A 27,009-nucleotide genomic window follows, 5' to 3' on the forward strand; every position below is an offset into this window, starting at 1 on the left:
ATCTAATATACAACATGGTGACTATAGCTATAGTATTCTTTAGTACACTTAAAGTGTACTAAGAGAAGAGATTTTGCGTATTCTCAGCACACACACATACACACAGACACGTAACTATATGGGATGATGAATATGTTAATTAACTTGATTGTGGCCATCATTTCACAATGTATGCTTATATCAAAACTACATTGTCTACCTTCAATAATATAATTTTTGTCAATTATAACTCAGTAAAGCTGGAGGGAAAATAAAAGATCATTCTGGCTAGAATAAGGAAAGTAGATTGCAGGGAGCTGAGAGGTGATACAGATAAACTACTGTGCTGAAAAGAATTAACAGAGAAGGCCTGACTGTTGTCCTTTGAAAGGCCTCTTGCAAGATTAGGCCTTGACTGGCATCTGGGAACTTGGATTTCAGGAGGGGTTGCATTCCCAGAATTGATACGAGTGGCACGCTATGCCTAAACTGTTTGTACAAAGAGTGTGGTTTATGCTGAACATACCTGCTTTCCTCTTGAGAGTCTGGAATTTTTATATGTACCAGGAAGAGAGTGCCTGCATGACCCCAGTAAAAACCTTGGGCACTGAGTCTCTAATGAGATCCCCTGGTATCCATTTCATACATGCCATCACAGCTTGTTGTTGCTGGGGGAGTTTAGCACATACTGTGTGGTTCTACTGGGAGAAGACTCTGGAATTTTCCTCTGGACTTCACCCCATGTGCCTTTTCCCTTTGCTGATTTTAACTTTTATCCTTTTGCAGTCATAACAGCTATGAGTATGACTCTGTACTGAGTCTTATAAGTCCTACTAGTGAATCATCAAAACTGGCAGTGGTCTTGGAGACCCCCAACATAGCCACTTTAGCTGGGATTGTAGGTCTAGGCAAGAAAGGATGCAAGTCTGGTCCAGAGTGTTGAAATTGACTTGAGAGATATTTAAAAAGTAGAATTAACAGGACTTGATGATTATTTTAATGGAGAAATTGCCAGAATTTCTATACTCCAGCAACTGATTAAATGGTAGTATCTATTTACTAGGGACGGAGTATAATATAATAGAAGAAACACTGAACCTGAAGAAAAATGATTTATATGGATTCAAGTTCAGACCTGGGTGCTTATTAGCTTTGATATCACAAGCACATCTTTCTGAAGCTCAGTTATCCAATTGAGACTATTTTGAGGATTGAATGAGATACTTGAAGAAAGTTGCTAAGTTATTAGGTAAATATAAATGTTAATTATCAATATTAAAGCTTCCATTTATTAAGTACCTAATATGTGCCAGAAGCTGCCAGGCACTTTACATATTGTTACTACTATTTTGTATTGCTATAGTTTTTTATTTTTACTTTTGTCTTTATTTGAGGCAGGGTCTTACTCCATTGCCCAGGCTGGAGTTAAGGGGAGTGATCTTGAATTACTATAGCCTTGACCTTCTGAGCTCAAGTGATCCTCCTGCCTCAGCCTCCTGAGTAGCTAGGATGACAGGTGCTTGTCACCACACCCAGCTATTTTTAAAATTTTTTGTAGAGATGGGGTCTTGCTGTGTTGCCCAGTCTTTTTTTTTTTTTTTTTTTTTGAGATGGAGTTTTGCTCTTGTTACCCAGGCTGGAGTGCAATGGCGCTATCTCGGCTCACTGCGACCTCCGCCTCCTGGGTTCAGGGCAGTTCTTCCTGCCTCAGCCTCCTGAGTAGCTGGGATTACAGGCACGTGCCACCATGCCCAGCTAATTTTTTGTATTTTTAGTAGAGACGGGGTTTCACCATGTTGACCAGGATGGTCTCGATCTCTTGACCTCGTGATCCACCCGCCTCGGCCTCCCAAAGTGCTGGGACCACAGGCGTGAGCCACCGCGCCCGGCCTGCCCAGTCTTATTGCTATAGTCTTCATTAAACTCTGAAGTCAAAATAGTAACCTAAATATCGGGATTTTTTTCTTTTTCTTTTTTACTTTATAAGATTTATATAATATTCCATATAATATTATCCTTGTTAAGATGTGTATCCTACAGGGGTAGACGATGTGTTGGTTTTAAACACCATGACTCCTAAACATTGTTATTGAGCATCTGAAGCCCGGTAAGGGCATTTGCCAAGGTTTCACAGCTATTCCAAGGTTGAATGGCATTAGCACTCCGGTCTTCTGAAAGAGAGCACCCTTTCCACTGTGCTAAATGCTTCTGGTTTACATATCCTTTGGATGAATAGAGGAATTTTGCTTTCATAATTCCAGATCTGTTGGGCAGCAAATATAATAGTACATTATAATTTCAGGCTCTCATGTCTGTAATCCCAGCACTTTGGGAGGCTTCAGTGGGAGGATAGCTTGAGCCCAACAGACTTGAGACTAGCCTTGGGTCCATAGGGAGACCCAATCTCTACAAAAAATAAAAAATTAGTTGGGTGTGGTAGGACATGCCTGTAGTCCCAGCTACTCGGGGCGGGGGGCAGATTAGAGCTGAGATGAGAGAATCGCTTGAGCTTGGGAGGTCGAGGCTGCAGTAAATTGTGATCACGTCACAGCACTCCAGGCACTGGACTGCCTGGGTGACAGATTGAGACCTTGTCTCGAAAACAAATGAAAAAATGATTAAGTATTGAAAACTAAAACCAATTACATATGCAAGAAAAGACATATATTTGTAAAACTGTCTTGAGTACAAAATATCTAAATTCCAAAGAAATAATGATTTTTTTCTCTTGCAGATCACTTTACCTGCATTGTGAAGGTACTTTTTACCCTACTGTACACACAAGCTCTTGCGGCACTCTCAGTTAAATGCAGCGAAGAAGATAGGTCAGCCTGGAAACACGAAGGCGCTCTCAAAAAGGTTAGTCTCTTTCTAAGTTTGTCATTTAGCAGGTAGGTGAAGTCAATTAAGCTGGGGATATTGAGTGAATAAAAGTAGGTTTTTGAAAGACAAAATGAGTTACTGGTATTTTAATTGTAAATTGAGCACCTACAGGCTAAAGAACAATGAGCTGAGCCTTCTATAGCTGTCTCTAAACCTCCTCCTTTATCCCTTTATATTTGAGCAGTTTTGTTTTGCCTTTGCTGCAAGCCTTAAACTTAGAGAAGTTAAATAAATTGTGCTAACACAATGAACAGATGATAAAATATCTACAGACTTACCCATTTTATTTGCCACTTTTTCTTTTTGTCCCTATCTGCAATCATACCACTGTGACCTCTGTAACTATTTAGATTTCTGCACCTTGATTCCTCTTATTTTTTTCACTTTCCTATTTACATCTTATCTCACCCCTTTTCTTCCTTCTTTTCTTCCTTACTTCATTGAATTTCACTGATTTGCTTCATCTCTTTAATTGCTTATGTTTGGCATAATAATTGTAATGAAAATGTATTTTTGCCAGATCTAATCTGGCCTATGGTAATAAAAATATAGGTACTATATATTTTTTGAAGGGGTAATTTGATAATGAGATTTAGTTTTGAAAAAGTCATTATTACAGTTAGTATAAATCATACTTTTTTGGTCAATGGAAGTTCTACTAAGAGTCTTTATACTAGAATTTCTTTTCTTTTTTTCTTCCTTCCTTTTCCTTTTCTTGTCCTTCTTTTTTTTTTTTTTTTTGACAGGGTCTCATTCTGTTGTCTAGGTTGGAGTGCAGTGGGGCATGATCATGGATCACTGCAACCTCAAACTCCTGGGCTCAAGCAATCCTCCCACCTCAGCCTCTGAAGTAGCTAGGACTACAGGCACACACCACCACACCTGGCTAACTTTCCCATTTTTTGAGGAGAGAAAGTCTTGCTGTGTTGCCCAGGCTGATCTTGAACTCTAGGCCTCAAGCAGTCCTCCTACTTTGGCCTCCCAAAGTGCTGGGATTACAGACATGAGCCACCACACTCAGCCTACTAGAATTTCTTAATCTGGGATCCTTGGATAGGTTTTGTTGTTTTGTTTGCTGGGGTGTGTTGTCATAGCATCCAAAATATATTGAAAGGGTCGGTCACTTCAAAAAGTTTAAGAAGCACTATGATTTAGACAAAGTACTCTACCCGACACAGACTGTCTTGGATCTCTTGACTCTTTAACCCGCATACTTTTGCCACCTCCCCCTTAGGATTCTTTTTATCTCAATTTTAAGTCTTTCATCTGTGTTCTCAGAAATCATCTTTTTTAAGCTTCATAAGCCTGTTTTTTCATTTATTCAAAGGTTGCCTATACAAAGTATGTTTTCTTAATACTTCGTATTGGGAAGGCTTCTCAATACAAAGCAGTGAACATAATGTTATATTTAACTTTCTGATATGATATAAAACTTACCATATGTAAAATAAGTGCTTGGAAGTATTTGATAATAATGACTTAAAAGTTAGTATCACTCAGTGACTTACTTAACTGATCTGAACAGAGATACTTTTCTGTTGTACTCTTTGAATCTTTTACTCAAAAAAGTAAATTGAATTTAGGAAGCTTTTAGGCTGAATTGTATATTTAGAGAAACTCAACTATGCCATCTTGATTAATAAATAGCAGATCTATGGTAGTATTTTGAGTTTTCTACAAATCTATGGTAGCGTTTTGGGTTTAGGTGAACTCTGCCTATTTAAGAGATAATTTACTTAAATCAGTTTTAAAAACATGATACATTGCTGTTTTGATATTTAGTTCGATATTGATTCTTGTGAATTATATGTAATCTATAGGTCATTATATTTAACCAGTAATCATACTGTTGATTAATTAGGTAAGGGTGGGGTGAGTCACATGATACAAGGAGAACCATTGCAGAGTCAGAGTCATTTGTATATTTTAGAATCAGGACATAATACTACATGGCTGAGTGAATATGGCAGAAAGCACAGGAGTAATTGAAAGATAAGGCAAAGAACTGATTATCAAAAGAGGCACACCCAAGCAAGTTCCAAGGTCCTATATTCCAGAACTTCAGTATTAGCAAAATAAATTTTATCAGTTAATTAGCAGGTATTTCTTGCTCAGATTTTTGTTATGCAGAGGGACACATGGAAAATAAAAAGCATAGTTCCTGATATTTTGGAATTTACAGTCTAGTTGGAAAGAGCACAGTAACATGAATGAAACAATGAGGAACTATAGAAAAAACAAGTATCATCAAATAATAAATTATGTGGTCCAAACTATCTGTGCCTTAAAAGTTTAGGTTAAACTTAATTTTGTGATATTTATCCCTTCCTATATTTTAGAAGTTTTTTTTTTTTTTTGAGATGGAGTCTTGCTCTCTTGCCCAAGCTGGAGTGCAGTGATATGATCTCAGCTCACCACAACCTCTGCCTCCCAGGTTCAAGTGATTCTCCTGCCTCAACCTCCCAAGTAGCTTAGACTACAGGCACCATGCCCGGCTAATTTTTGTATTTTTAGTAGAGATGGGGTTTCACTATGTTGGTCAGGGTTTCACTATGTTGGTCAGGCTGGTCTCTTGACCTCGTGATCCACCTGCCTCAGCCTCCCAAAGTGCTGGGATTACAGGCATGAGCTACCATGCCCAGCCATTAGGATTTTAAATGTATAGTTAATAAGTAGAATAAAGGACATCATAGCAATTATTACTTTATCCCAATTTTCATTTTATGGTAATTTGCATGTTACACTTTGTATTTCCATGAATATAAAAAGAGGTACATTTCATGCATAAAGATTTTATTAAAATAAATTTGAATTCATAAAAAGCATTATTTTTCCTTTCTTATAAAAATAGTAGTCACTAAGATCAACTTGTAGACCGTTACTTAATGTCATTATCTGCATAGTCTGTAATAAGTATTTTGTCCTATTCTATTTTTATAGTATACTATTTTAATAAATCCTCAAAGACATTTGAGGGAAATTTTAAATGAAAAAAATTTGTGGTCTATATTTTTTCTATTGTTTGCATATGTTATACTGCTATAATGACTACATATTTTTTTAATTTGGCTCTTTTCATATTGTAAACTTTTTTGTACAGTTTAAATTTGTCATATTCGCTGCTTAGAAAATGTTTTTTATGTTGGCATTCCATTATTTAGGTAACAGCCTCACTTTCATTGGTCATTTCTTGTTTATTGCTATAACAGTGCTGTAGTGAATGTCTTATACATATAGCTATTTTTTTTTCTTTTGGATTATATCTTTAGGAAGAATTCCCAAGGGTGGGAATTACTGGGTCAAAAAATATGACTTACATATGTTCATTAACATTTAATTATGTAATTTATCTGCTGTCTTTTAAAGAAGTATTGGAATAGCTTTGACCACCTACCCAGTTTCATTGTGAATCCAGAGGTGTAAAATTTTACCTGAATTTTGAAGAATTGAAGCTCATATGCTTGAAAAATAATATAATCACAGTTTTACTCTTCTCACTAAAAATTATTTCCAATGTAAATTTTTTATAATTTTCAGTGACCAGTGTAACTAATATTTTAATTTTCTCCAGAATACATGTGATGCAGAAAAGTCTTATGAAGTGTTACTGAGCTTTGTGATAAGTGAACTGTCTAAAGGAAAGTTATACCATGAAGAAGGAACTCAGGAGTGTGCAATGGTATGCTTTTGCTAAAATCAGATGTAGTGGTTATTTAGTAAAAAAAATTTAAAATTTTGCCATTATGAATGTAATTTTTAAAGACTTTATTGATTATAGACTGACTTATTCATATTTTCTTTTTTAACTTTAGGTTAACCCCACTGCTTGGTCTCCGGAATTCATGGAAAAATACTTACAGGACTTCTGCTTACCTTTTCTCAGAATTACCAGCCTTCTTCAGCACCACCTTTTTGGGGAAGATTTACCTAGCTGCCAGGTATAATTTGGGATATGCAGTAGGGAGCCTTGTTTTTATAATAAGCTATTTTATTTTTTGAGTATACTGTTATGATAGTACATATGTAACTGTCATATGAATATATGTTAGTCTAGCTTAAAGGAATAAATATTTAGGATGTTTACTATTTTTGTTATATTTGTATTTGTTAACATCCACCCATGTTTATGATATTACTACTAATATTGGATATTTGAGCAGTTTTGGATTAGATCAAGATAATACATGCCTAGTACTTGATGAATAGGATCATGGGATTCAATCTTACTGATATTTGTATCCCTAACATCATCTGCTTATAATATTCTTTTAAAAGTATGTTGGTCAGAAAACTGATTGTTTGAAGATATGACAGCATTTATAACAGTATTCAGTTTGTAGCCAGTTATATTAAAACTTGGGTGAATGAATTATCACTGGTTTAATCTCGTTCATAAAGCTGTGGATCGATATGAGTAGTCAAGAAAGTGACAGGGTAGGAAACCAGAAGGTAAGTAAACTCAAAGTGTGCTTATAGGAATGTGATCCTGACTTACCTGCCATTCAATTCCAGGGAATTTGGTATAGAAATTAAACATTTATCATATTTATGGCCTTTGAATCCTGAAGTATATCACAATTAAGCAGTTTTGTGTTCCCTCTTTCTTAAGTAATTTACCATTACATTAAATAGTTCGAATTCTTTGATTTTTATCTAGTGCTTAAAGATAAATCCTGCACATTTGTCAACAAAATATTCTTTTTAGAGTTATAAGATGTTGAATAAATTTTTTTAAATAATCATTCATTAGATTTTTTTTTCATAGTTTTTAAAATTTATATTTTAAAAAAGTGTGTTTCTTTTTTGGCATATGAGCATCCTCAAGCATGGAGAAGATTAACCAAACAAAATCAACTTCTTTCATGAGCTGTGCTTATTTCACATTTAAAGGCCATTGACTGTGGTTCTCTCTGTTCTTGTTACCTTATGGCTTATTTTGTCATTTGTTTTTATGAGGAAATATTTTTTGCCCATAAGTTGAAAAGTGCCTGGAGGTCTTGAGCTGGGCATTGAAAGTTGGTCTGGTGTTTTGAGTATACAGAGATGCCTGTAGTGGAGTACCACAGATGTGCTTAGACTAAGAAAGAAATGCATTGAATATGGTGCATAAAAAGGAATGAGTGACATAGTAAAGAAAGAGATTAAAATATAGTTTTGATGGATATTGAATTTCACATGAGGGAATTTGGACCATTGAAAGATGTTAGACAAAAATATGCTATGACTAAAATTTTGTTTCAGGATAAAACCTCATTCTAGTATAAGACAGATTGTGGAGAGTGAAGAATTGAGAGATGGGAACAGAAAGACCAGTTAGGAAAGGACATGTTGGGAATAGAAGAGGCTAGAGAGTGATTATAGATTTCAGAGATAAAATAGGATTTGACAACTAGTTGAACGTGTGAGAGTCAAGAGAAAAGGAAGAGTCATATTGTACTTGTTTCTTGAGCCTGAGAGACTTGAACTTTATGAAAAAGTTAATAGAAGGAGGAAATACAGGGCAGATGTGTGGGGGATGAAATGAAAGTACTTTGTGTATATTCAGGTTGAGGGGGCAGTTGGATCCCTTAGGTGGACCTGTTCAACTGAAGTGAGAAGAGTGAGATCAGAACTTTAGATGGAAATTTATTCTCCTTTTATTTAGTTTCTGTCATCTGTGTAATCTTACTTTGTTTGTGTATACAGTAGTACCCCCTTAAATGTGATTTTGCTTTCTGTGGTTTTTGTTATCCATGGTCAACTGCAATTTGAAAATATTAAACAGAAAATTCCAGAAAGAAACTATTCATAAGTTTTAAATTGCACACCATTCTGAGTAACATGATGAAATCTCATGTGTCCTTTCTGGGACATAAATCTTGTCTCACACTGTCCTACCTGGGTCATAAATCATCTCTTTGTCCAGCATATTCATGCTGTGGTATTTCAATATATTTTTATTCCACATTCTACTGATTTTTCATTGATGAACATCTAGGCTGCCTCCAACTCTTTGCTTCTGTTGAAGCAAAATAACTGCTGCTATGAACCTAATGTTTTGTATATTTAAATATAAATATTTCTTTAATGTAAACTTTAATATAAAGTTTCTCTAGGCTCTGTACCAGCTATGGGATTGTGGGAGCCATAGGATACATTCTGCCTATTTATTTTTCTAAATGGCTGCTCATGGTTTATATTCCCATTTGCAATGCAAGAGGATTCTTGTTTTCCCCTATATACTTGCCAGTACTTCTTCTTAGCTGGTGTGTAATGTTTGGCAGTCAGTTGAGTACAAGGCATATGCTTCTGGTTAAATTAATTTGCATTTCTCTAATTATAAATGCAGTTGATAATATATTCACATATTTAGCCATTTACACTTCCATCTGTATACTTTCTGTTCCTAGTCTGGCCATTTTTTATAAATGGGTTTCTGTGATTGTCTTCATTCTGTTTTTAAGCATAGTAGATACCTTTTCACTGGCTTTTGTTTGTTTAGCCATAGTATCCTTTGTGAAACATAAATTTTTTTAGTTTAATGTTGTTAGAACTATTACTTTTTTCTTTATGACTTGTACTTTTAGAATCTTGTTTTAAAGATCTTTTTTCATTATAGATCCCAGAAATATATACACCTATGTACCCACAAAAATTAAAAATTAAAAAATCTTTTCCAGCCTGAAATTATAAATTTATTGTGTATTTTTGTCTATTATTTTCATAGTTTTATCTTCACATTTAGATTTTTAATTCAGTCTAGAGTTTATTTTGTGGTGTGGTATGAGGTAAAGCTCTAATTTTTTTCTCTCTTTGATAAGAAAGACTGTTTTCCCAACACTATGTACAAATTATTTATGAATAAATTAATATAATAATCTGACTTTTTGGACTGATTTTTCATGGTATCAGATTTTTATATTTCTGTATTTTTTATTGTATACTATTGAGCTATTTGCTTCTGTAAACTAGTAGCAGTCGGTTTTAATTACTGTGGTTTTATCATAGACATTATATCTGATAGTGTGAATATCCATTTATTCTTGGCTAATTTTTTTCTTTTTGCTGTGTATGAGCTTTTATTCTTACATATGTTTTTTAATCAGTTTGTCGAGTTACTTCCCAAATCCTACAAGATGTTAGATTAGAATTATCTTGAAGTTATAGTTTTAAGACATTGAACATGGTTTATATCTTCATTTAGTCAGGTCTTTTAATACTTTTTTTTTGGAAACAGTCTCACTCTGTTGCCCAGGCTGGAGTGCAGTGGCACGATCTCAGCTTGTTTCAACCTCTGCCTCCTGGGTTCAAGCGATTCTTGTGCCCCAGCCTCCCAAGTAGCTGGGATTATAGGCGTGTACCACCACACCCAGCTATTTTTTTTTTTGTCTTTTTAGTGGAGACAGGGTTTCACCATGTTGGTCAGGCAGGCTGATCTCAAATTCCTGGCCTCAAGTGATCTGCCCATCTCAGCTCCCAAAGTGCTAGGATTACAACACTTTTAATAGAATTTTTTTATTGTCTAAGTCTGGAGCATTTTTTTAATAAAGCTCTTCCTGGAGGCTTTATGGTTGTGATTTCTGTTTAAATAATATCTTCTGTTACATTATCTGATTACTTTTTACTGGTATGTAAGAATAACACTGATTTTTATGTAGTCTTGTGACTGGCCCCTTGCCAAAGTTTTTTATTAGTTCTAATAATTTGCCTTTTTATTCTTTTAGGTATTCTATATAATTATCATATAATCTGAATATAATATGTCCCTTTTTACGTCTTTATTTCTCTGTTGTCATAGTGCACATCCAGTACTATTTTGAGTCGTGGAAGTAATAGGTAGTGCCCAACCTCCCCCAACTCGCAAAAATGCTCTACGTTTCCCATAGCTTTTTTTGCTTTTATTATAAATGGAATCATTTAAGAATTATGTTTTCTATGTGTTGCTAAAATGTAGAAACTTAATTGGAATTTTTGAACATTAATCTTAGACATTTAGCTATCCTGCTAAATTCAGTTATTTCTAAAAGTCTGGAGACTCTCAAGCTTAGCAGTTCATTTTTTAATCAAACATTGTGTTAAGCATAGGAAATAAGAATGGTAACTGGTAGATGTTCTAACACAGCAAGCTTGTTCTCCACAGTAATCTATTAGACTTCCGAATTTAGTTAAATATCTTAGTCTAGCGCTATTTCTACTACCATATTAGGACTAATGATAGTAACCTACATAGTTCCCTTATCTTTTCTCACTTCTTAAATGAATCTGTCCATTTATTCTCTAACTCTGAAATTCTAAATAGAGCAGCTTCAGGTAACTTTTAAATTCCATAGTATTGTTTGTAAAGTTTGTGTATATGCATTTTTATTGGAAGCAAATAGTTATAAGATTCTTACAGGGGCTTATGATTATCTAGCCCACCCTCCATAAAAGTTGAAGAACATTAATATATCTCCTTTAATTATTTTTTCTTCTTCTGTCAAAATAATTTTCCTATGAAAAATAATGATAGCTAGCATTTACTGTACATTGACTACATGCTAAGCACTATTTAAGTGCTTTGCATTTAAATTCATTTAAACTTCATTATAACAGAGGTAGCTGTTACAATCCTCACTTTATAGACAAGGAAGCAGGAACACAGAGATAAAGTAACTTGCTCAAGATTCACACCTCGTAAGTAAAGCAGGCAGAATTTGAAAACATTTAGATTGGACCCTGACCCTGCACTGTTAGCATCTGGACAGGTTATGCTGTTCCTTGTCACACAAAACATTTTTTGAGAAGTATAGGTAATTTTCTAGAATTAAGTCTATAAAAACTACTACAATATTGCTTACTCTACTTCCTTTATCTCAATCTAACCATCAATACTTCACTAGAGACACTTCTTATAATAATATGTGATTGATTTATTGGTAGCTGACTTTACATAATGGGATGGCAAAAAATGAAAATATCTTAAACATTCATCAATGAGAAATTGGCTACATAGATTGTGGTTTATTCATACAATGGAATACTCTGTAGTAAAGATGAGGAAGTTTTTTATATTCTTACATGGAAAGATCTCAAAGATGAATGACTAAAAGAAGGCAATTCAGAGAGGGGAGAAATAGTGGTATTTATATTGCTTGTATGTATAAGATACTCTGGAAAGATACATAAATTATGTCTAGTTGTAGATGTTGGGGTAGTGAATGTAAGATTTGGATAGAAAGGAAACGATGGTGGAGAGACTTTTTTACTAATGATATCTTTTTATACTTCTTGATTTTTATTTATTTACTTGTCTACTTACTTAACTTATTTACTTATTTATTTTGAGATGGAGTCTTGCTCTGTCGCCCAGGCTGGAGTGCAGTGGCACGATCTCGGCTCACTGCAGCCTCCGCCTCCCAGGTTCAAACGACTCTCCTGCCTCAGCCTCCCAAGTAGCTGGGATTATAGGCGCATGCCACCATGCTTGGCTAGTTTTTTGTATTTTTAGTAGAGACGGGATTTCACCATGTTGGCCAGGCTGGGCTTGAACTCCTGACCACGTGATCCGCCCACCTCGGCCTCCCAAAGTGCTGGGAATACAGGCATGAGACACCATGCCCGGCCTACTTCTTGAGTTTTCAATAGTATAGATATATTATTGCAACAATTAAATTTACAGAAAAGGAAAAATGTATTCGGGGAGGAGTAAGTAGTGTTTTCACATTTTCCAACATTCAGAAAGTACAAAAAGACTCTATGAAGTATTTCCCTTTTATCCCTTTCCCTAGCCACTCAGTAGTTGCTATCAATCACTGTCCATTTCTTTTGTATTATTCCAGAGACATTTTATACCTATACAAATTCATGTGTGTGAAGGCATATATTTTTTTCTTTTAGCTCCCTTTTTGCACACAGTTCTACACCTTGCATTTTTTGGCTATTAGTATATCTTGGAGACTATTTCATATTCAGTACGTGAAGACCTTCCTCATTCTGTTTTACAGCTTCAGAAATTTCATTGTATGATATATTGAGTGTATTTTATCAGTCAGCTGTTAATAAACATTTGGATTATTTCTAACCCTTTGTCATTTATAAATGATACCACAGTGAATAATAGTACACATATGTTATTTTGCATGTTTTCAATTATATTTTTAGGATAAATTCTTTAGGAGTGATTTGCTTTGTCAACAGTTACTTACATTTATAATTTTGATGGTTATTGTTAAACTGCTCTTCAATGAGTTTTACCACTTACGTTAATACCAGTAATGTGTAAGTTACCCTATATTTGTGCCTACTTAGTGTGTTATAAAACTATTTATTTTTGCTTTGAGCTCTTTTGTCTCAGTGTAGTTTTAAGTTTTATTTCTCTTGATGTTGAACATTTTCCATAGTTAGGAGCCATTTGTGTTTTCTTTACTGTGGCACACTTGTTATATAATACTTCTTTTGAAAATATTTGATTTTTTAAAAAAAGCCATTATCTCATGAGTTTTTCTTTGTGTAGAATAATCTGTCACCTTTGTCCAAGTCAAAAGGACTGAGAAAATTTTCTTTTATAAATTTTTCTTGTATTAGGTTTTTTTCTTCTCAGCGACACACATTTGGACTTAACATCTGCTTCATATGAGAGGCCAAGTTATCCTATGACGTCTAGGGGAAGAAATGTATTTATGTAGATCTTTGTTAATTTTTATTTATTGTTATATTCCTATCATAAGCTGGAAGATGTTGCTATTTTTCTTCCATTGGCAGTTCCCATCTTCCCAGGTTATTTTGTGCATTACATTTAAAATTAAATTCCCTCTCTCAATAGAACAGGAAGCTGTAATAATCGTAAACATATATGCATAAAATAACAATGCCCCAAATTACATAAACAAATGACAGAATTGAAGGAAGAAACAGACAAATCTATAATTATAGATGGAGACTCCTATGTGCTTTCTTAGTAATAAATAACAAGTAGAAAGCAAATCAACTAGGATAAAGGAGACCTGAACAGCACTATTATGTTATGATTACATCTGTAACTTCTCCACCAAACAGCAGAATATATGTTACATTCAAGTAACCATGAAATATCATTTGTTAGAATAAATCATTTGTCAAGCAGTAAAGTATCAATTTTTGAAAAAGTGAGTTATAAACCGTGTTTTTTGACCACACAATTAAATTAGAAATTAATAACAGAAAGATAGAAAATTATCAAATCTGTGGTAAGCGTCATACTTCTAAGTAATTTGTGGATCAAAGCAGAAATCACAAGGAAATTAGAAAATACCTTTTTTTTTTTTTTTGAGACAGAATTTCCCTCTGTTGCCCAGGCTAGAGTCCAGTGATGTGATCTCGGCTCACTGCACCTTCTGCCTCAGGAGAATCAAGTGATTCTCCTGCCTCCTCCTGAGTAGCTGAGATTACAGGTGCCCAACACCATACCTGGCTAATTTTTGTATTTTTAGTAGAGATGGGGTTTCACCACATTGGCCAGGCTGGTCTTCAACTCCTGACCTCAAGTGATCTACTTGCCTTGGCCTCCCAAAGTGCTGGGATTACAGGTATGAGCTACCACACCCAGCCTAGAAAATATCTTTACCTAAGTGAAAATGCAAACACAATATGCTGAACTTGTGGGATGCAACTAAAGCAGTGCTTAGAGGGATATTTATTGCTTCAAAACTTTAAAAAAAAAAAAAAAGAAGAAGAAGAAGGGCTCGGCACAGCCTGTAATCCCAGCACTTGGGGAAGCCGAGGCAGATGGATCACGAGGTCAGGAGTTTGAAACCAGCCTGTCCAATATGGTGAAACCTCATCTCTACTAAAAATACAAAAATTAGCTGGGTGTGATGGCACACACCTGTAGTTCCAGTTACCTGGGAGGCTGAGGCAGGAGAATCACTTGAACTCAGGAGGCAGAGGTTGCAGTGAGCCAAAATTATACCACTGCACACCAGCCTGGGTGACAGAGCAAGACTCTGTCTCAAAAAAATTAAATAAAAAAATAAATTTAAAAAAATGAAGAAAGGTCTAAACCATAATCTAAGTTTCTACCATCTGAAGCTAGAAATAGAGCAAATTAGATGTAAAGCAAGTAAAAGGAAGGAAATAATAAAAAGCAGAACAGAAATCAATGAAGTTGTAATGGCAAAACAGTAGAGAAAATGAATGAGTCTAAAATCTGGTTCTTTGCAAAGATCAATAAAATGGATAAACCTAGATGACAGGAGCTCAGCTGAGCTGGAAGAGAGCTGATTGACAAAAAAAAGGAGAGATAGTACAAATTACCAATATCAGGAATGAAAGAGGGAACATCCATATTGATTCATAAGAGAATAATATGGCCCAAAAATTTGACAGCTTAGATAAAATGGATAAATTTCTTGAAAGATACAAATTACTAAAACTGACTCAAGAAGAAATAGAAAATCTGAATATGTCTATATCATGTAAGAAAATTGATTTAGTTCTCAAACTTACATAATTGTTATGCTTCCAGAAAGAAACATCAAGAACTTTATGCCAACAAAGGTAACATTGTGGTGAACTCTGTGACACATTAAAGAAAAATTGTACCAATACTCTTGAACGTATTTCAGAAAATGAAGAAGGAACACTTCTGAACTCAGTTTGTGAGGCCAGTTTTATCCTGATAGTTGAACCAGGCATCATGAAAAAAACTACAAACCCATATCTCTCATGAACATAGAAGCAAAAGCCTTCACAAAATATTAGCAATAGAAAGGATAATACACTATAATCAAATGGGTATTTTTCTCTTAGGCTTATTGAGGTATAATAAATATTTGAGTTACAATAAATATTGAGGACAAATAAAAATTTTATATATTTATAGTATACAAGTGTAATGTTTTGATAACATGTATGCATTGCATGTGATTACCACAATCAGGTGCATTAACATATCCATCATCTCACATAGCTATCTCTTTTCTGATGAGAGCATTTAAGATCTACTCTGTTAGCAAATTTCAAGTATACAATACAGCATTATTAAATATAGTCACCATGCTGTACATTACCTCGTCAGAACTTATTCATCTTATAACGGAGTTTGTACCCTTTGGCCAACATTTTTGCATTTCTCCCAGACCCTGGCAACCACCATTCAACTCTGCTTCTACTTTTTAAGATTCTGGTATAAGATCATGCAGTATTTGTCTCTCTGTCACTAGCTTATTTCATTTAACATGATGTCCTTCGGGTTCATTTATGTTGTGGCAAATGACAGCATTTCCTTCTTTTCTTAGGTTGAATAATATTTCATATGTATACAGTCATCCATTGCTATCTGTAGGGCATTTGTTCCAGGAAGCCCCACAGATACCAAAATCCTCAAATGTTCAAGTCCCTTACATAAAATAGTGTAGTATTTGCTTATAACATATGCACACCCTCCAGTATATTTTAAATCATCTCTATTCTAGATTATTTATAATACTTAATATAATATAAATGCTGTATAAATAGTTGTTATATTGTATTGCTTATTTGTATTTTATTGTTATTTTTGTTTTTTAAAAAATATTTTTGATGTATGGCTGGTTGAATACATGGATGTGAAACCCATGAATACAGGGGGCTGACTGTTTATTTTTTCATCCATCAATGGACACTTAGGTTGATTGATATCTTTGCTGTTGTAACTAATGCTGCATTGAACATGGGTATGACCAATGGGTTTGACAACAAAAGTCAATTAATTTAATTTACCATATTAATTGAATAAATGAGGGGGGAACCATATAATCATTTCATTTGTCAAAGAAAAGCATTTAACAAAATTTAATATCCTTTCATTATAAAAACACTCATAAAGTTAGGAATAGAAGGGAATTTTCTCAGCCTGATAAAGGAGATATAAAATATTCTCAGCTAACATCATACTTAATAGTGAAAGACTGGAACAAGATAAGGAATAAGACAAGGATGCCTGATCTCACCACTTCTATTCAGTATTGTACTAGATTTTCTAGCAAAGCAGATAGGTAAGGAAAAAAAAAAAGACATCAAGATTGGAAAGGAAGAGGTAAAACAGTCTCTGTTTGCAAATAAAATGATCTTACCTCTGGAACACCCTAAGGAATCTTCAAAGAAACCTATTAGAGCTAATAAATAAGTTCAGCAAGGTTATGAGATACAAGATAGATGTACAAAAATTTCATTGTATTTCTATACACTAGCAATGAGCAATCTAAAATTAAGAAAATAATTCCATTTACAATAGGGGGGATGAAAATATTTTGGAATTAGATACTGGGAAGGGTTGCATAATTGCATTAATATAATGAAAAACACCCAACATGAAAATGGGCAAAACACTTGAAAAGATACTTCTTAAGAGAATATATATGAATGGCCAACAAGTAGATGAAAAGATACTCAACATTCTTGTTCATTAGAGAAGTACTAATTAATTCACAAGTGATAATACCAAGTGTTGTCAAGGATTCAAGTCATAGAAGTCTTATTCATTACTGATAGTGACTAAGACTTCAAAATGGAATAGGCAATTTGGAAAAAGTTTGGCAGTTTATTTAAAAATATTAAGCATATGTCTACTGTACAACCCAGCAGTTTTGCTAAGTATCAACCAGAAGAAATGAAAACATATGTCTACATTTAGACTTCTAAATGAATGCTCAAAATAGCCTAATTCATAGTCAAAACCTGGAAACAACCATCAACAGGTGACTGCATGAACAAAATGTGGTATAACATGAATGAATCTCAAAATATTATGCTAAGTGAAAGAGGCCAGGTATAAAAGACTACATCCTGTGTGATTTTATTTCCATGAAGTTTTTTAAAAAGCCAAAACTACAATGGTAGAAATCAGATCACTGGCTGCTTGGGTCCAGGAGTAGGAACCAGGATTGACTGCATAGGAGCATAAGCAAATTTTAGGGGGTGATGGAATTGTTCTAAAACTGTTTTGTGGCGGTGGTTGCATGACTATACACTTACCAGAATTCATTAAACTATACATAAAATGGTTGAATGTTATGATATGTGAATTTATAGCTCAGTAAAGTTTTTTTTTAAATGCCTTATTAAGCTATATAAATGGAAGATTTATAACTTTATTTCTAGAGATTTGAGAATTAACATGTTTCTCAGCCTGCATATAATTTTGCTTTTTCATCTTCATTTCTTCTTTGTAGCATATTTCAGAATTTTGTACTTAATGTGCATAATTAGTTTTGCAAACATTTGTTGAATGTCTGCTATGTGCCAAGCATTAGGAGGACAGAGTGCCTACTTCCAGAGAACTCATAACCTTATGGAGAAGGCAAATTTATTTTTAAAGTAATTAATAGGAAACATAAATGCAAGAATAGAAGTGTTTACAAGGTAGGGAAGGACTAATTATATCTGAATGGAGCTGGGTGGTCTGAGGTTTCATTAAATGGAGTCAGAGAATGCTTCCCTAGTGAGCTGGAATTTGGAGGATAATAGGAATTGATTCTGTGGACAAGAGAGAGTAGACACATTAGCTTCCTATGTGGTATTTCGGTTAAATAAAGAGGCACTGAGGAATATATTTCTGTGTTTATAAACTAATAAACTTCTTTAAAAATCAACTTTTAGGATATTAGTTCTTGGTCACTGATGTTTCTCTGGTTCTTTTATTAGTAAGTAGAGCAGATTGCCTGGCTTCTAGATCTCTCATATATTTTTTTTAAACTCCACCCCTGCTTTTTAAAACAGATTTTGTTTCACACTCATTCAAAGTCTAGGCACATTATTTAGTACAGTCAGTTGTGAATTCCATGTTTTTACTATTGTTCCTTATCCATACGGGCAAGCTATACATTTTAAACCAGTAATAACTTTCTCTTTGCCCCAAATTAACATCTGCTTTCATAGAGTAGGTACCTTCTATAGAATCATGAGATATGTAACAACTCTAAATGTATAAAAGAAGCAGATGATATAACATTGAGGAGTTATATTTCAAAGAGATGTATTTTGGGGATATTTAGCTATAACAGCTAGGAACCTTTTTTTCTCTTCTTTGTTTATCCTACTCCCTTCACTTTTTTTTTTCAGTTGACTCAGTTAAGAAAGTTGTCTTATTGTCCCAAAGTAATTGATGAGAATGGCCCTAAAATATATATAATAGGAAATATTCCTGATGAAATATTTTGAGAATTTCCTATTTGATGTCTAAAAGGAAGAAGAAGAATTTTCGGTTCTTGCCAGCTGCCTGGGACTTCTGCCAACGTTTTACCAAACAGAACATCCATTCATCAGTGCCTCCTGTCTGGAATGGCCAGTTCCAGCGTTTGATATTATAACTCAGTGGTGTTTTGAGATAAAATCGTTTACTGAAAGACATGCAGAACAAGGAAAGGTATGTTAAAAGATTTGTACTAACTTGCCATGGTGATGATATGCTAATAGGTAAAAGAATAATGAAGACTTAAATTTCAGGTCGTCTGTTTTGACAGCAATTATTAAACTTGATTAAATTGAAAAAATGGTTTACTTATGTAAATTGTATTTATGAGTATAACAGCAGAAATATTTCAGCGAACAAAGATAAGGTATTAGTACTTTTAGTTTGTTTGGGGTCAGCTGATTTTTACTGAATATCTTAATCATAGCATTAGACTTGGTAGATACAAAGAAATTTTAAGGTAGACAAGGAATTTTTTTGTTTGAAGAACTGGCTTTTATTTTTTAAACAAATTGGACTAGCAGATCTAAAAGGTAATGTCTTTAACTTTAAAATTTGTTGGCCCAGTGCTACTGGCTCAGCTAGTTAAAGGCTTTGTATTGAAGGTGAGTAGAATGGAGAGAGCAGTGAGTGGCTGTGTAGGCCATGATTGGAGGCTCAGAATTTCTTCTATATCTAGAGCTACAGTTTTTGAAAAACTGGATAATGTGATGAAAGTAGTATTTTGGGGAGGTAATCCTGGTATCTTTTTAGTGGGTAAATCAAAGTAAGGATAAAGGGAAGTCAGAAAATATTTCGGTGATGAAAATCTAGATTTCTGATTGTAAATCTTGAAAATAAACTAATGTAAGAGACATTTGAGAAAAAATATATAGGAATATAATGGAAAGGGAAATTCAAGAACTAATTAAACTTTGCATATTACATATACAAATATCTTCCTGTCTAGTAATTTATTTATTCACAGAACATAGCAATAATTTGACATCATACTTTGATGTCTGAAAACCAATGCAGAATGACATGGAGTAAGTGATGGGTATAATTGTAGAACCAGGGCAGGGAAAAAAAAGTGATGAGCACACTCAAAGTTTTTTTGTCTTCATATGAGCCATAAGTTAAAATCAAGCCTACATTTTAGATAAATGATTATTGGTATGTATGCTGATGGAAAATAAGAATTTATTATTTAAAAATATTTAATCTTTTTATATAATTAGGTGATAATTATTTGTTTTAGTGGCTGTGTAGTAGACATTTAATTAATTTATTAGTTTATGCTAGTGCAGAATTTTTGCCCGTTATGTAAGTGTACTGCCATTTGACCTGCATCCCCGCTTGTGTTCCTGCTCCACTCTTGTGTTCCTAACCCTGATGCTGACCCTAGGGCAGCCAGATTCTCTTTCCCAGGAGTTTTAAATCTGTATAGAGAGACCTAGCATGGTAAATGGTGACAGGAGCTGAATAGTCCAACAACACTACCCTTGAAAAATTGTCTGTGAATTGCTCCTTCTGAATTTTTATATCAGTTAAGATTATTTGTTTCGAAACAACAAAATCCAGTTCTGATTTAAAATAAGGAAAACCAAAGCAAACCGACCAAACCAAACAAAACAAAACAAAAACCTACAAGATTTATTGGAAGCATACTTGGTAACGTGCAGAATTGAAGAACTTAGCTGTCATCCCTTGGGAAGAAGAGAAACCACAAAGATCTCTGGTCTGTTTTCTCTGAAGTGCTGCCACCAGATGACTATGCTTCAACCACTTTCCTTCCTTCCATTTGTGTGCTCAAGGTTCAGATTCCTGGGAGAGAGACTCTGGTTGGCCTAACTGTAAAATATGTATACCCCAGTGGTGGGGCAGGGTCATGTTTAAAATATTCATGTTTAAAGTCAAATACAATGAGATGCATTTTCCCTGCATGCTTAGAGATGGTGTTTTTCTTCTAAAGTAATAACAAGTTTAAATGTTTTAAGATGCTTAATCTAAAAAATTAAATCATATTGTAATTGAAAACTATAATACATTAAAATAGATAATGGTAACTGTTGAACTACTGTTTTAGTCACGTATAAAATAGAAGTGAGAGGAGTGTTAATAAAGAAAATAAGCCACATTTTTGGAGGCAGGTTTTTCTTTCTATAAAAATACCTTTAAAAATATGTATTGTGTTAGTGACTTAAATACTAAGACTAATGAATATTTTTGGATAATGTTTTAGGCCTTGCTTATCCAAGAGTCAAAATGGAAATTACCACACCTACTACAGTTGCCCGAGAATTATAACACCATTTTTCAATACTACCACAGAAAAACCTGTAGTGTCTGCACCAAGGTTCCTAAAGATCCTGCTGTTTGCCTTGTTTGTGGTACTTTTGTATGCCTGAAGGGATCTTGCTGCAAGCAACAAAGTTACTGTGAATGTGTATTGGTAAGCAATAGTAGATAATATAAAATTTATGAAAATATAGATCTCATATCACAAGGAAAATATGGTCAAGTGACTGTTGATATTTAACTACTCTTTGAATTAAGTATATAATGCATATAGGCATTGCGTGTGTTTTTTAATCTAGTAGAAGGGTAAAAAAAGAAAGTCTCTGAGGCTTTAAGTGAATAAATCCTTCCTTAAGTACAGTTCTAGTTCTCCTTTCACCTCCTGTCCTTTAATGGTATATACTTTGGAATGTGCTATGAAGCAAAAGTCATCTGTGCTGTTGGAGATACTAGACTCTATTAGGTTGGCTTTTAATTGCTTTACTAGTTATTCCTTGCCCAAATTCCTCCTAATGTATTAATAATAAAGTGTTACAAATGGAGTTATAAGTTTAACTTAGATGACATCTTACTAAATATTTTTAAATCACTGTATTATTTAGAAGGCATTTAATTAAGATATTCTTGATTTTATTATAAAGCCTGTTTGATTATGAAGTTCAATAACATATTTTAAATTTTTTAGCATTCTCAGAACTGTGGTGCAGGAACAGGTATTTTCCTTTTGATCAATGCATCGGTAATTATCATCATTCGAGGTCACCGCTTCTGCCTTTGGGGTTCTGTGTACTTGGATGCTCATGGAGAGGAAGACCGGGATCTTAGGTTAGATGTGCATGGATATATCCAAGTGTTTTATTGAAATTTGGTCAGTAAAAAGCAATATACTATTCCTGGCTTTGTAATTACAATTTTTTTAATATTAAGAAATTCTGACAGTCATTAATTTAGAGCTATTCTAGTTTTTGAGATATTGTCCCTATCAATATGTTGAGGAAACATGAAATAAACCAAATTACCATGTGAGGTTTTTGCCATAAAGAATCTATTGGCCAAGCACAACTCACACCTGTAATCTCAGCACTTTGAGAGACTGAGGCGGGAGGATTGCTTGAGCCCAGGAGTTTGAGAACAGCTGGGGCAACATAGTGAGACCTCATCTCTACAGAAAAATAAAAATAAATAAGCCAAGTTTGTTGGCTTACACCTGTGGTCCCAGCAACTTGGGAGGAGGTGGAAGGATCGCTTGAGCCCGGCCTGTGGAGACTGCAGTGAGCTGTGATCATGCCACTGCACACCAGCCTGGGCAACAGAGAAAGACTATCTCAAAAAGAATAATCTAGTAAAAAAAGAAATGTGGCTGAGTGCGTTGGCTTACACCTGTAATCCCAACACTTTGGGAGGCCAAGGTGGGAGGATTACTTGAGGTCAGGAGTTCAAGACCAGGCTGGCCAATATGGTGAAACCCTGTCTCTACTAAAAATACAAAAAGTAGGCAGGTGTGGTGGTGGGCACGTATAATCTCAGCTACTCAGGAGGCTGAGGCAGGAGAATTGCTTGAACCCAGGAGATGGTGGTTGCAGTGAACCGAGATCACCCCACTGCGAGAGATTGTCTCCAAAAAAAAAGAAAGAAATTCATGTGAAATCTTCCTTATAGGATACTAATACTAATACTTTTTTTTTCTTCTTATTCTAGGCGAGGCAAACCTCTCTACATTTGTAAGGAAAGATACAAAGTTCTTGAGCAACAGTGGATTTCTCATACTTTTGATCACATCAATAAGAGATGGGGTCCACATTACAATGCGCTGTGACTCCACGTCAGCATTGCATTGTATCGTCATTTCATTACAAATTTATTTTTCAATGATAAGCTTTAACTTAATTTGGGAGATTAACACTTTTGCTGAGGGAGAAAAAGAAAACATACATTATGAAGCCTTTCCAAAATTAGGTGCTTGGTAATCACGTTAATGGTATAATGATTTTTTTTTAATATCTGGAGAATATTAATAACAAGTTAAATTATTCTTTAGTGGTCATTTTTTTTAAGTGCACAATTAATAAGCACAACTTGTTCACAAAATCACTCAGAAATGATTCTCCCAACAATGCATATCAGCTATTCATTGATACTTAGAGTGGGTGTGATTTATTTGACATTTTACTGCTTCTTTCTGTCTGTGTGTTTTAATTTGCATCTGCTAAGCATAACGCATCTTTTTTCTCTGCCATTCTTGTGTTGATTTGAGAATTTTGCTGTATGTAATTAGAAAAAAATGTAAAACATGATTTATGTGAAATATTGTATAGTAAAAGTTGGTCTAATAGTAGAACTTTAAAATTTTTTCCTATTGTGAGGAGTCTGTTAAAAGTTTAAGGCTTTGCTGAAAACTTAATTCATTCTCAGGAATTTCATAAATCTTCTCCCCAGGTAAATAATTGAAATAGCTGTAAAATAAGTAGATAGCTGCTGTTAATATAATACAGTACATTTTGGGGGGCATATGTGTGGTTGGGGGGTCCTTAAAAATCAAAATTTGCCATTTCAGTTGGATGAATTACTAGAGCTAATAACAAACTTTACTATAAAATCAAAAGGTTTAAGAATATATACCTGGCAGATGTTGATTCCATGCATGCCCACCTTTTATTACCAAACAGAGTTCTGTTTATGTGATTGTATTAGAAATGCTCAGACTGCCCCAGAAATGAACCATAAGTTTTGGAACTTCCTTTCAGCTCAAGAGGTTCCGCTATATTGTATTTGTACAGTGTAATCACTGCTATTTCTGCTTAGTTTCCTAAAAGGAAAACAAAAAAGAGGGCACAGTGGTGATGACCCTGATGAATGGGCCATGCTTCTGCATTCTTCTTAGAAACTGCTGTGAAAAGCAATTTATGTTTGCAGGTTTTTAAAATTAGTAAAAATGGGAACGATTGCGCTAAAACCCACTCTATGAGAAGGAAGATTACTGAAAAGCATGTGACATATTGCTACAAAGATTTTTTTTTCCCCTAAATGATTCAGTAATTGAATGATTATTTCATATATAGTGCTATCAAGCAATCCCTGGTACTTTGGACTTCCATGGCTTGTTATATAAAATTACATTTTTACATGTAAAAATAAAGTAAACAAATCTAATGGTAAAGTATAAAAATAATGTCAGATCTATGTTCTAAAAATTTTTTGTAATGACATGACATTACAAGAGTACAAAAATGGACATTAAATAATGGCCTTGCATTAAAATATGGAAAGCAGAACAGTACATATTCAAATGTATTCAAAAAGTCAAAAAATTACCTATAGTTCTGCAATAAAATACATGGAAATAGCTTGCTATTTTTATATACATTTCCAAAATATTAAGATAACTTTCTGTAAGACTCAAATGATTCTGTTTGACTAAATAGCTGTCCTTTCCAACAAATTGCTACTTTTTTAAATACTGTATCATAAGTTCAGCCTGTCATACTTTTTGCATTGATCATTATGAATACCAGACCATTTGTAAGTGTGGTTGAAGAGCAAAATGCTAATTTACATCTCTAGAAAATACTGTTACAGGATTCATGAACTTGAATAATTCTACAGTTTGAAACTCTGATGCTATATATACATGGTATAATGTATTCAGACTTTGATTACTACTTATTTAAAATGGAATGTTTTATGGTTGTGCATATGGATGTGAAGTGAAAATATTAGCCTTAACTTTAAAATTTGGGTATTTGATAGTGTTTATTTTGATATTGGTGAATTAGTCACCAGTAAATTTTAAAAAAGCACTTGGTTGAAAATTGTACTTGAATACATACATGCATGCTGCTAAACTAGAACTTTGATTTTTCCCCCATAACTTTTATAAGTCCCATTTATAAACCCACTTTTAAAAATAACAGGTCCAAGTTAGAGTGATGTGTGTATATTATTCAAAAAAATGTACTGGTGTGATATCTTGTATGAATGATCATTTAAATACAGTACATTACTGTAGAAGCTAAATTGATCTTTATAGTTAATAGAAATTACAAAACTAGGAATAATCAACATTGTAAGATATGTTAATAAAAACCTGCTGTCATTTGGTTTGTGAAAGGTCCTTAAATGTTTAATGCTTACATGTTTTTCTTTTTTTTCCCCAAAGATATTGACAGTAGTATATGTGAGTGAGCATGGCTGAAAAGATCAAAGCATAACATAGTTAGTAGTTGCTTTAGGGTGGAGTAAATGTAAAGGGTTTGCTTTGCCTTTTTTCCTTTATTTGCTGAGCTAGTTCTTGTTTCTTCAGTCTTTGTCTCAGACTCGATGCACAGCCTTTGCTAAGTGTGTTTGTTCGGTAGGGGGAGAAGGAAATGGATATGTAGATCTGAGGAATGCAGCTGCTGTGGTCTCTGTTCTTTCCTGAAAATTCCGAGCTAGACTTCAGAGATATTTAGTGCTTTATGAGAATGTTTATTTTGAGTGGTTTGTGTTCTTGTTTGAATTGACAGTCCTCACTCCTACTTCTCCATCCTGAAGCTCACCAGCCATTTAGCAGATAGCAGTCCATTTCTCTTCTCAGACCATTCTCTGTTTTATGTATTTTGATATTTACTGATTTCTGTGACTTAGAAAAGACGCTGACTAAAAGCACTGAAGGCTTAGAGGAAACACAGTATGGGAGGAGATGTGGCCTAAGACTCTCTCTATTATCTCCAGGATTGTAATTGCTAACTCTCAAATGGCTGTTGATGGCTTATATTTGAGATCATATTTGGGGTTGAGGGGACACAACGCATGGTTTTAACCACTAGAATCAAATCACCAAGGCAAGATGCATTCATTGGTGAGGATGCCTGATAACTGATGATTGTGGAAGAGCAGATAACTTATGACTGTGTCTCAGTCCCATTCACAGTACATAGTTCTTTCCTCTGCCTTTTGATCTGACTGGATGATATCAAGCACTGCCTAGTTCACCAGGGATGAGCTGGAGTGAGCAAAATGGCAACATGATCACTTCTCTGTGACACTTCAAGCTCCCTATTAATTAGGCACATCAGGTATGGAAGAGCTATATGACCTGCCATCTTAGTGTACAGTAATCTATAAGCAGTGGAGTGAATGTGACTCCAGCTGATGCAACACAATGAAAACACACAATGGGACCTTATGTGGAGCTGCCTTTGTGCAAGTTAAATTAATGTAAGATGTGACAGTACCAAAATCGATGAGGTCAAGCCCAAGAGCAGACTAGAAGGAGCAGGGTCAAGAACACAGATAAAAGCTTCAGGTTGAGAGGGAAATATACAAGAGAAAAGGAAAGAAATTCTGGAGCAAAATAAGAGGATTTGTGTCTGATTCACTCTCCTCTTGGTGACAGAGGAGCAGGATCATATACTGAGTGAACAGGCCTAACATATCTGGGGGATTGAGATAAGTGGCAAAAGCTGAGACATACGCTAGGAGAGACAACAGGCTGGAAATAAGGGGAAGTACCAACAAAGCCATATTGACAGCCCAGTGCGGTTAGAAAACCTAAGTTTAATGGAGCCAGTTAGAAAGATTCTGTGACTTCATGGAGCCCCTGAGTGGAGCAGCTTAGGACCTGAAGGATAGAAATCAGATGCTAAATTAATTCATGGGTTGGGGATTGGAGACACAGATACAATACATAAAGGGTGCAATATAAATTGATAAGAGAATTATGG

General features: G+C 34.5%; 1 protein-coding gene across 8 annotated transcripts in view; it reads left to right on the forward strand.

Moving 5' to 3' along the window:
• The window catches only part of UBR3 (ubiquitin protein ligase E3 component n-recognin 3), a 254,046-nt gene extending 228,646 nt beyond the window's left edge, over nt 1-25,400 (forward strand). For 7 of the 8 annotated variants that reach the window (XM_064373357.1, XM_064373358.1, XM_064373359.1 and 4 more), the window contains 7 exons: nt 2,714-2,838; nt 6,434-6,541; nt 6,675-6,800; nt 19,022-19,201; nt 21,252-21,461; nt 21,993-22,132; nt 23,006-25,400. In XM_064373357.1, the coding sequence (XP_064229427.1) occupies nt 2,714-2,838; nt 6,434-6,541; nt 6,675-6,800; nt 19,022-19,201; nt 21,252-21,461; nt 21,993-22,132; nt 23,006-23,123 (1,007 nt within the window). In that variant the 3' untranslated portion in view covers nt 23,124-25,400. Of the gene's footprint in view, nt 1-1,042; nt 1,229-2,713; nt 2,839-6,433; nt 6,542-6,674; nt 6,801-19,021; nt 19,202-21,251; nt 21,462-21,992; nt 22,133-23,005 lie in introns of those variants that run through there. The other variant, XR_010341473.1, reaches the window with a different exon arrangement.
• The last annotated feature ends 1,609 nt before the right edge of the window (nt 25,401-27,009 follow it).

This window comes from Aotus nancymaae, unplaced genomic scaffold (genome assembly GCF_030222135.1).
Source record: "Aotus nancymaae isolate 86718 unplaced genomic scaffold, 86718_ANA_hifiasm-v0.15.2.pri h1tg000008l, whole genome shotgun sequence".
In the NCBI taxonomy this organism is placed as follows: domain Eukaryota; kingdom Metazoa; phylum Chordata; class Mammalia; order Primates; family Aotidae; genus Aotus; species Aotus nancymaae.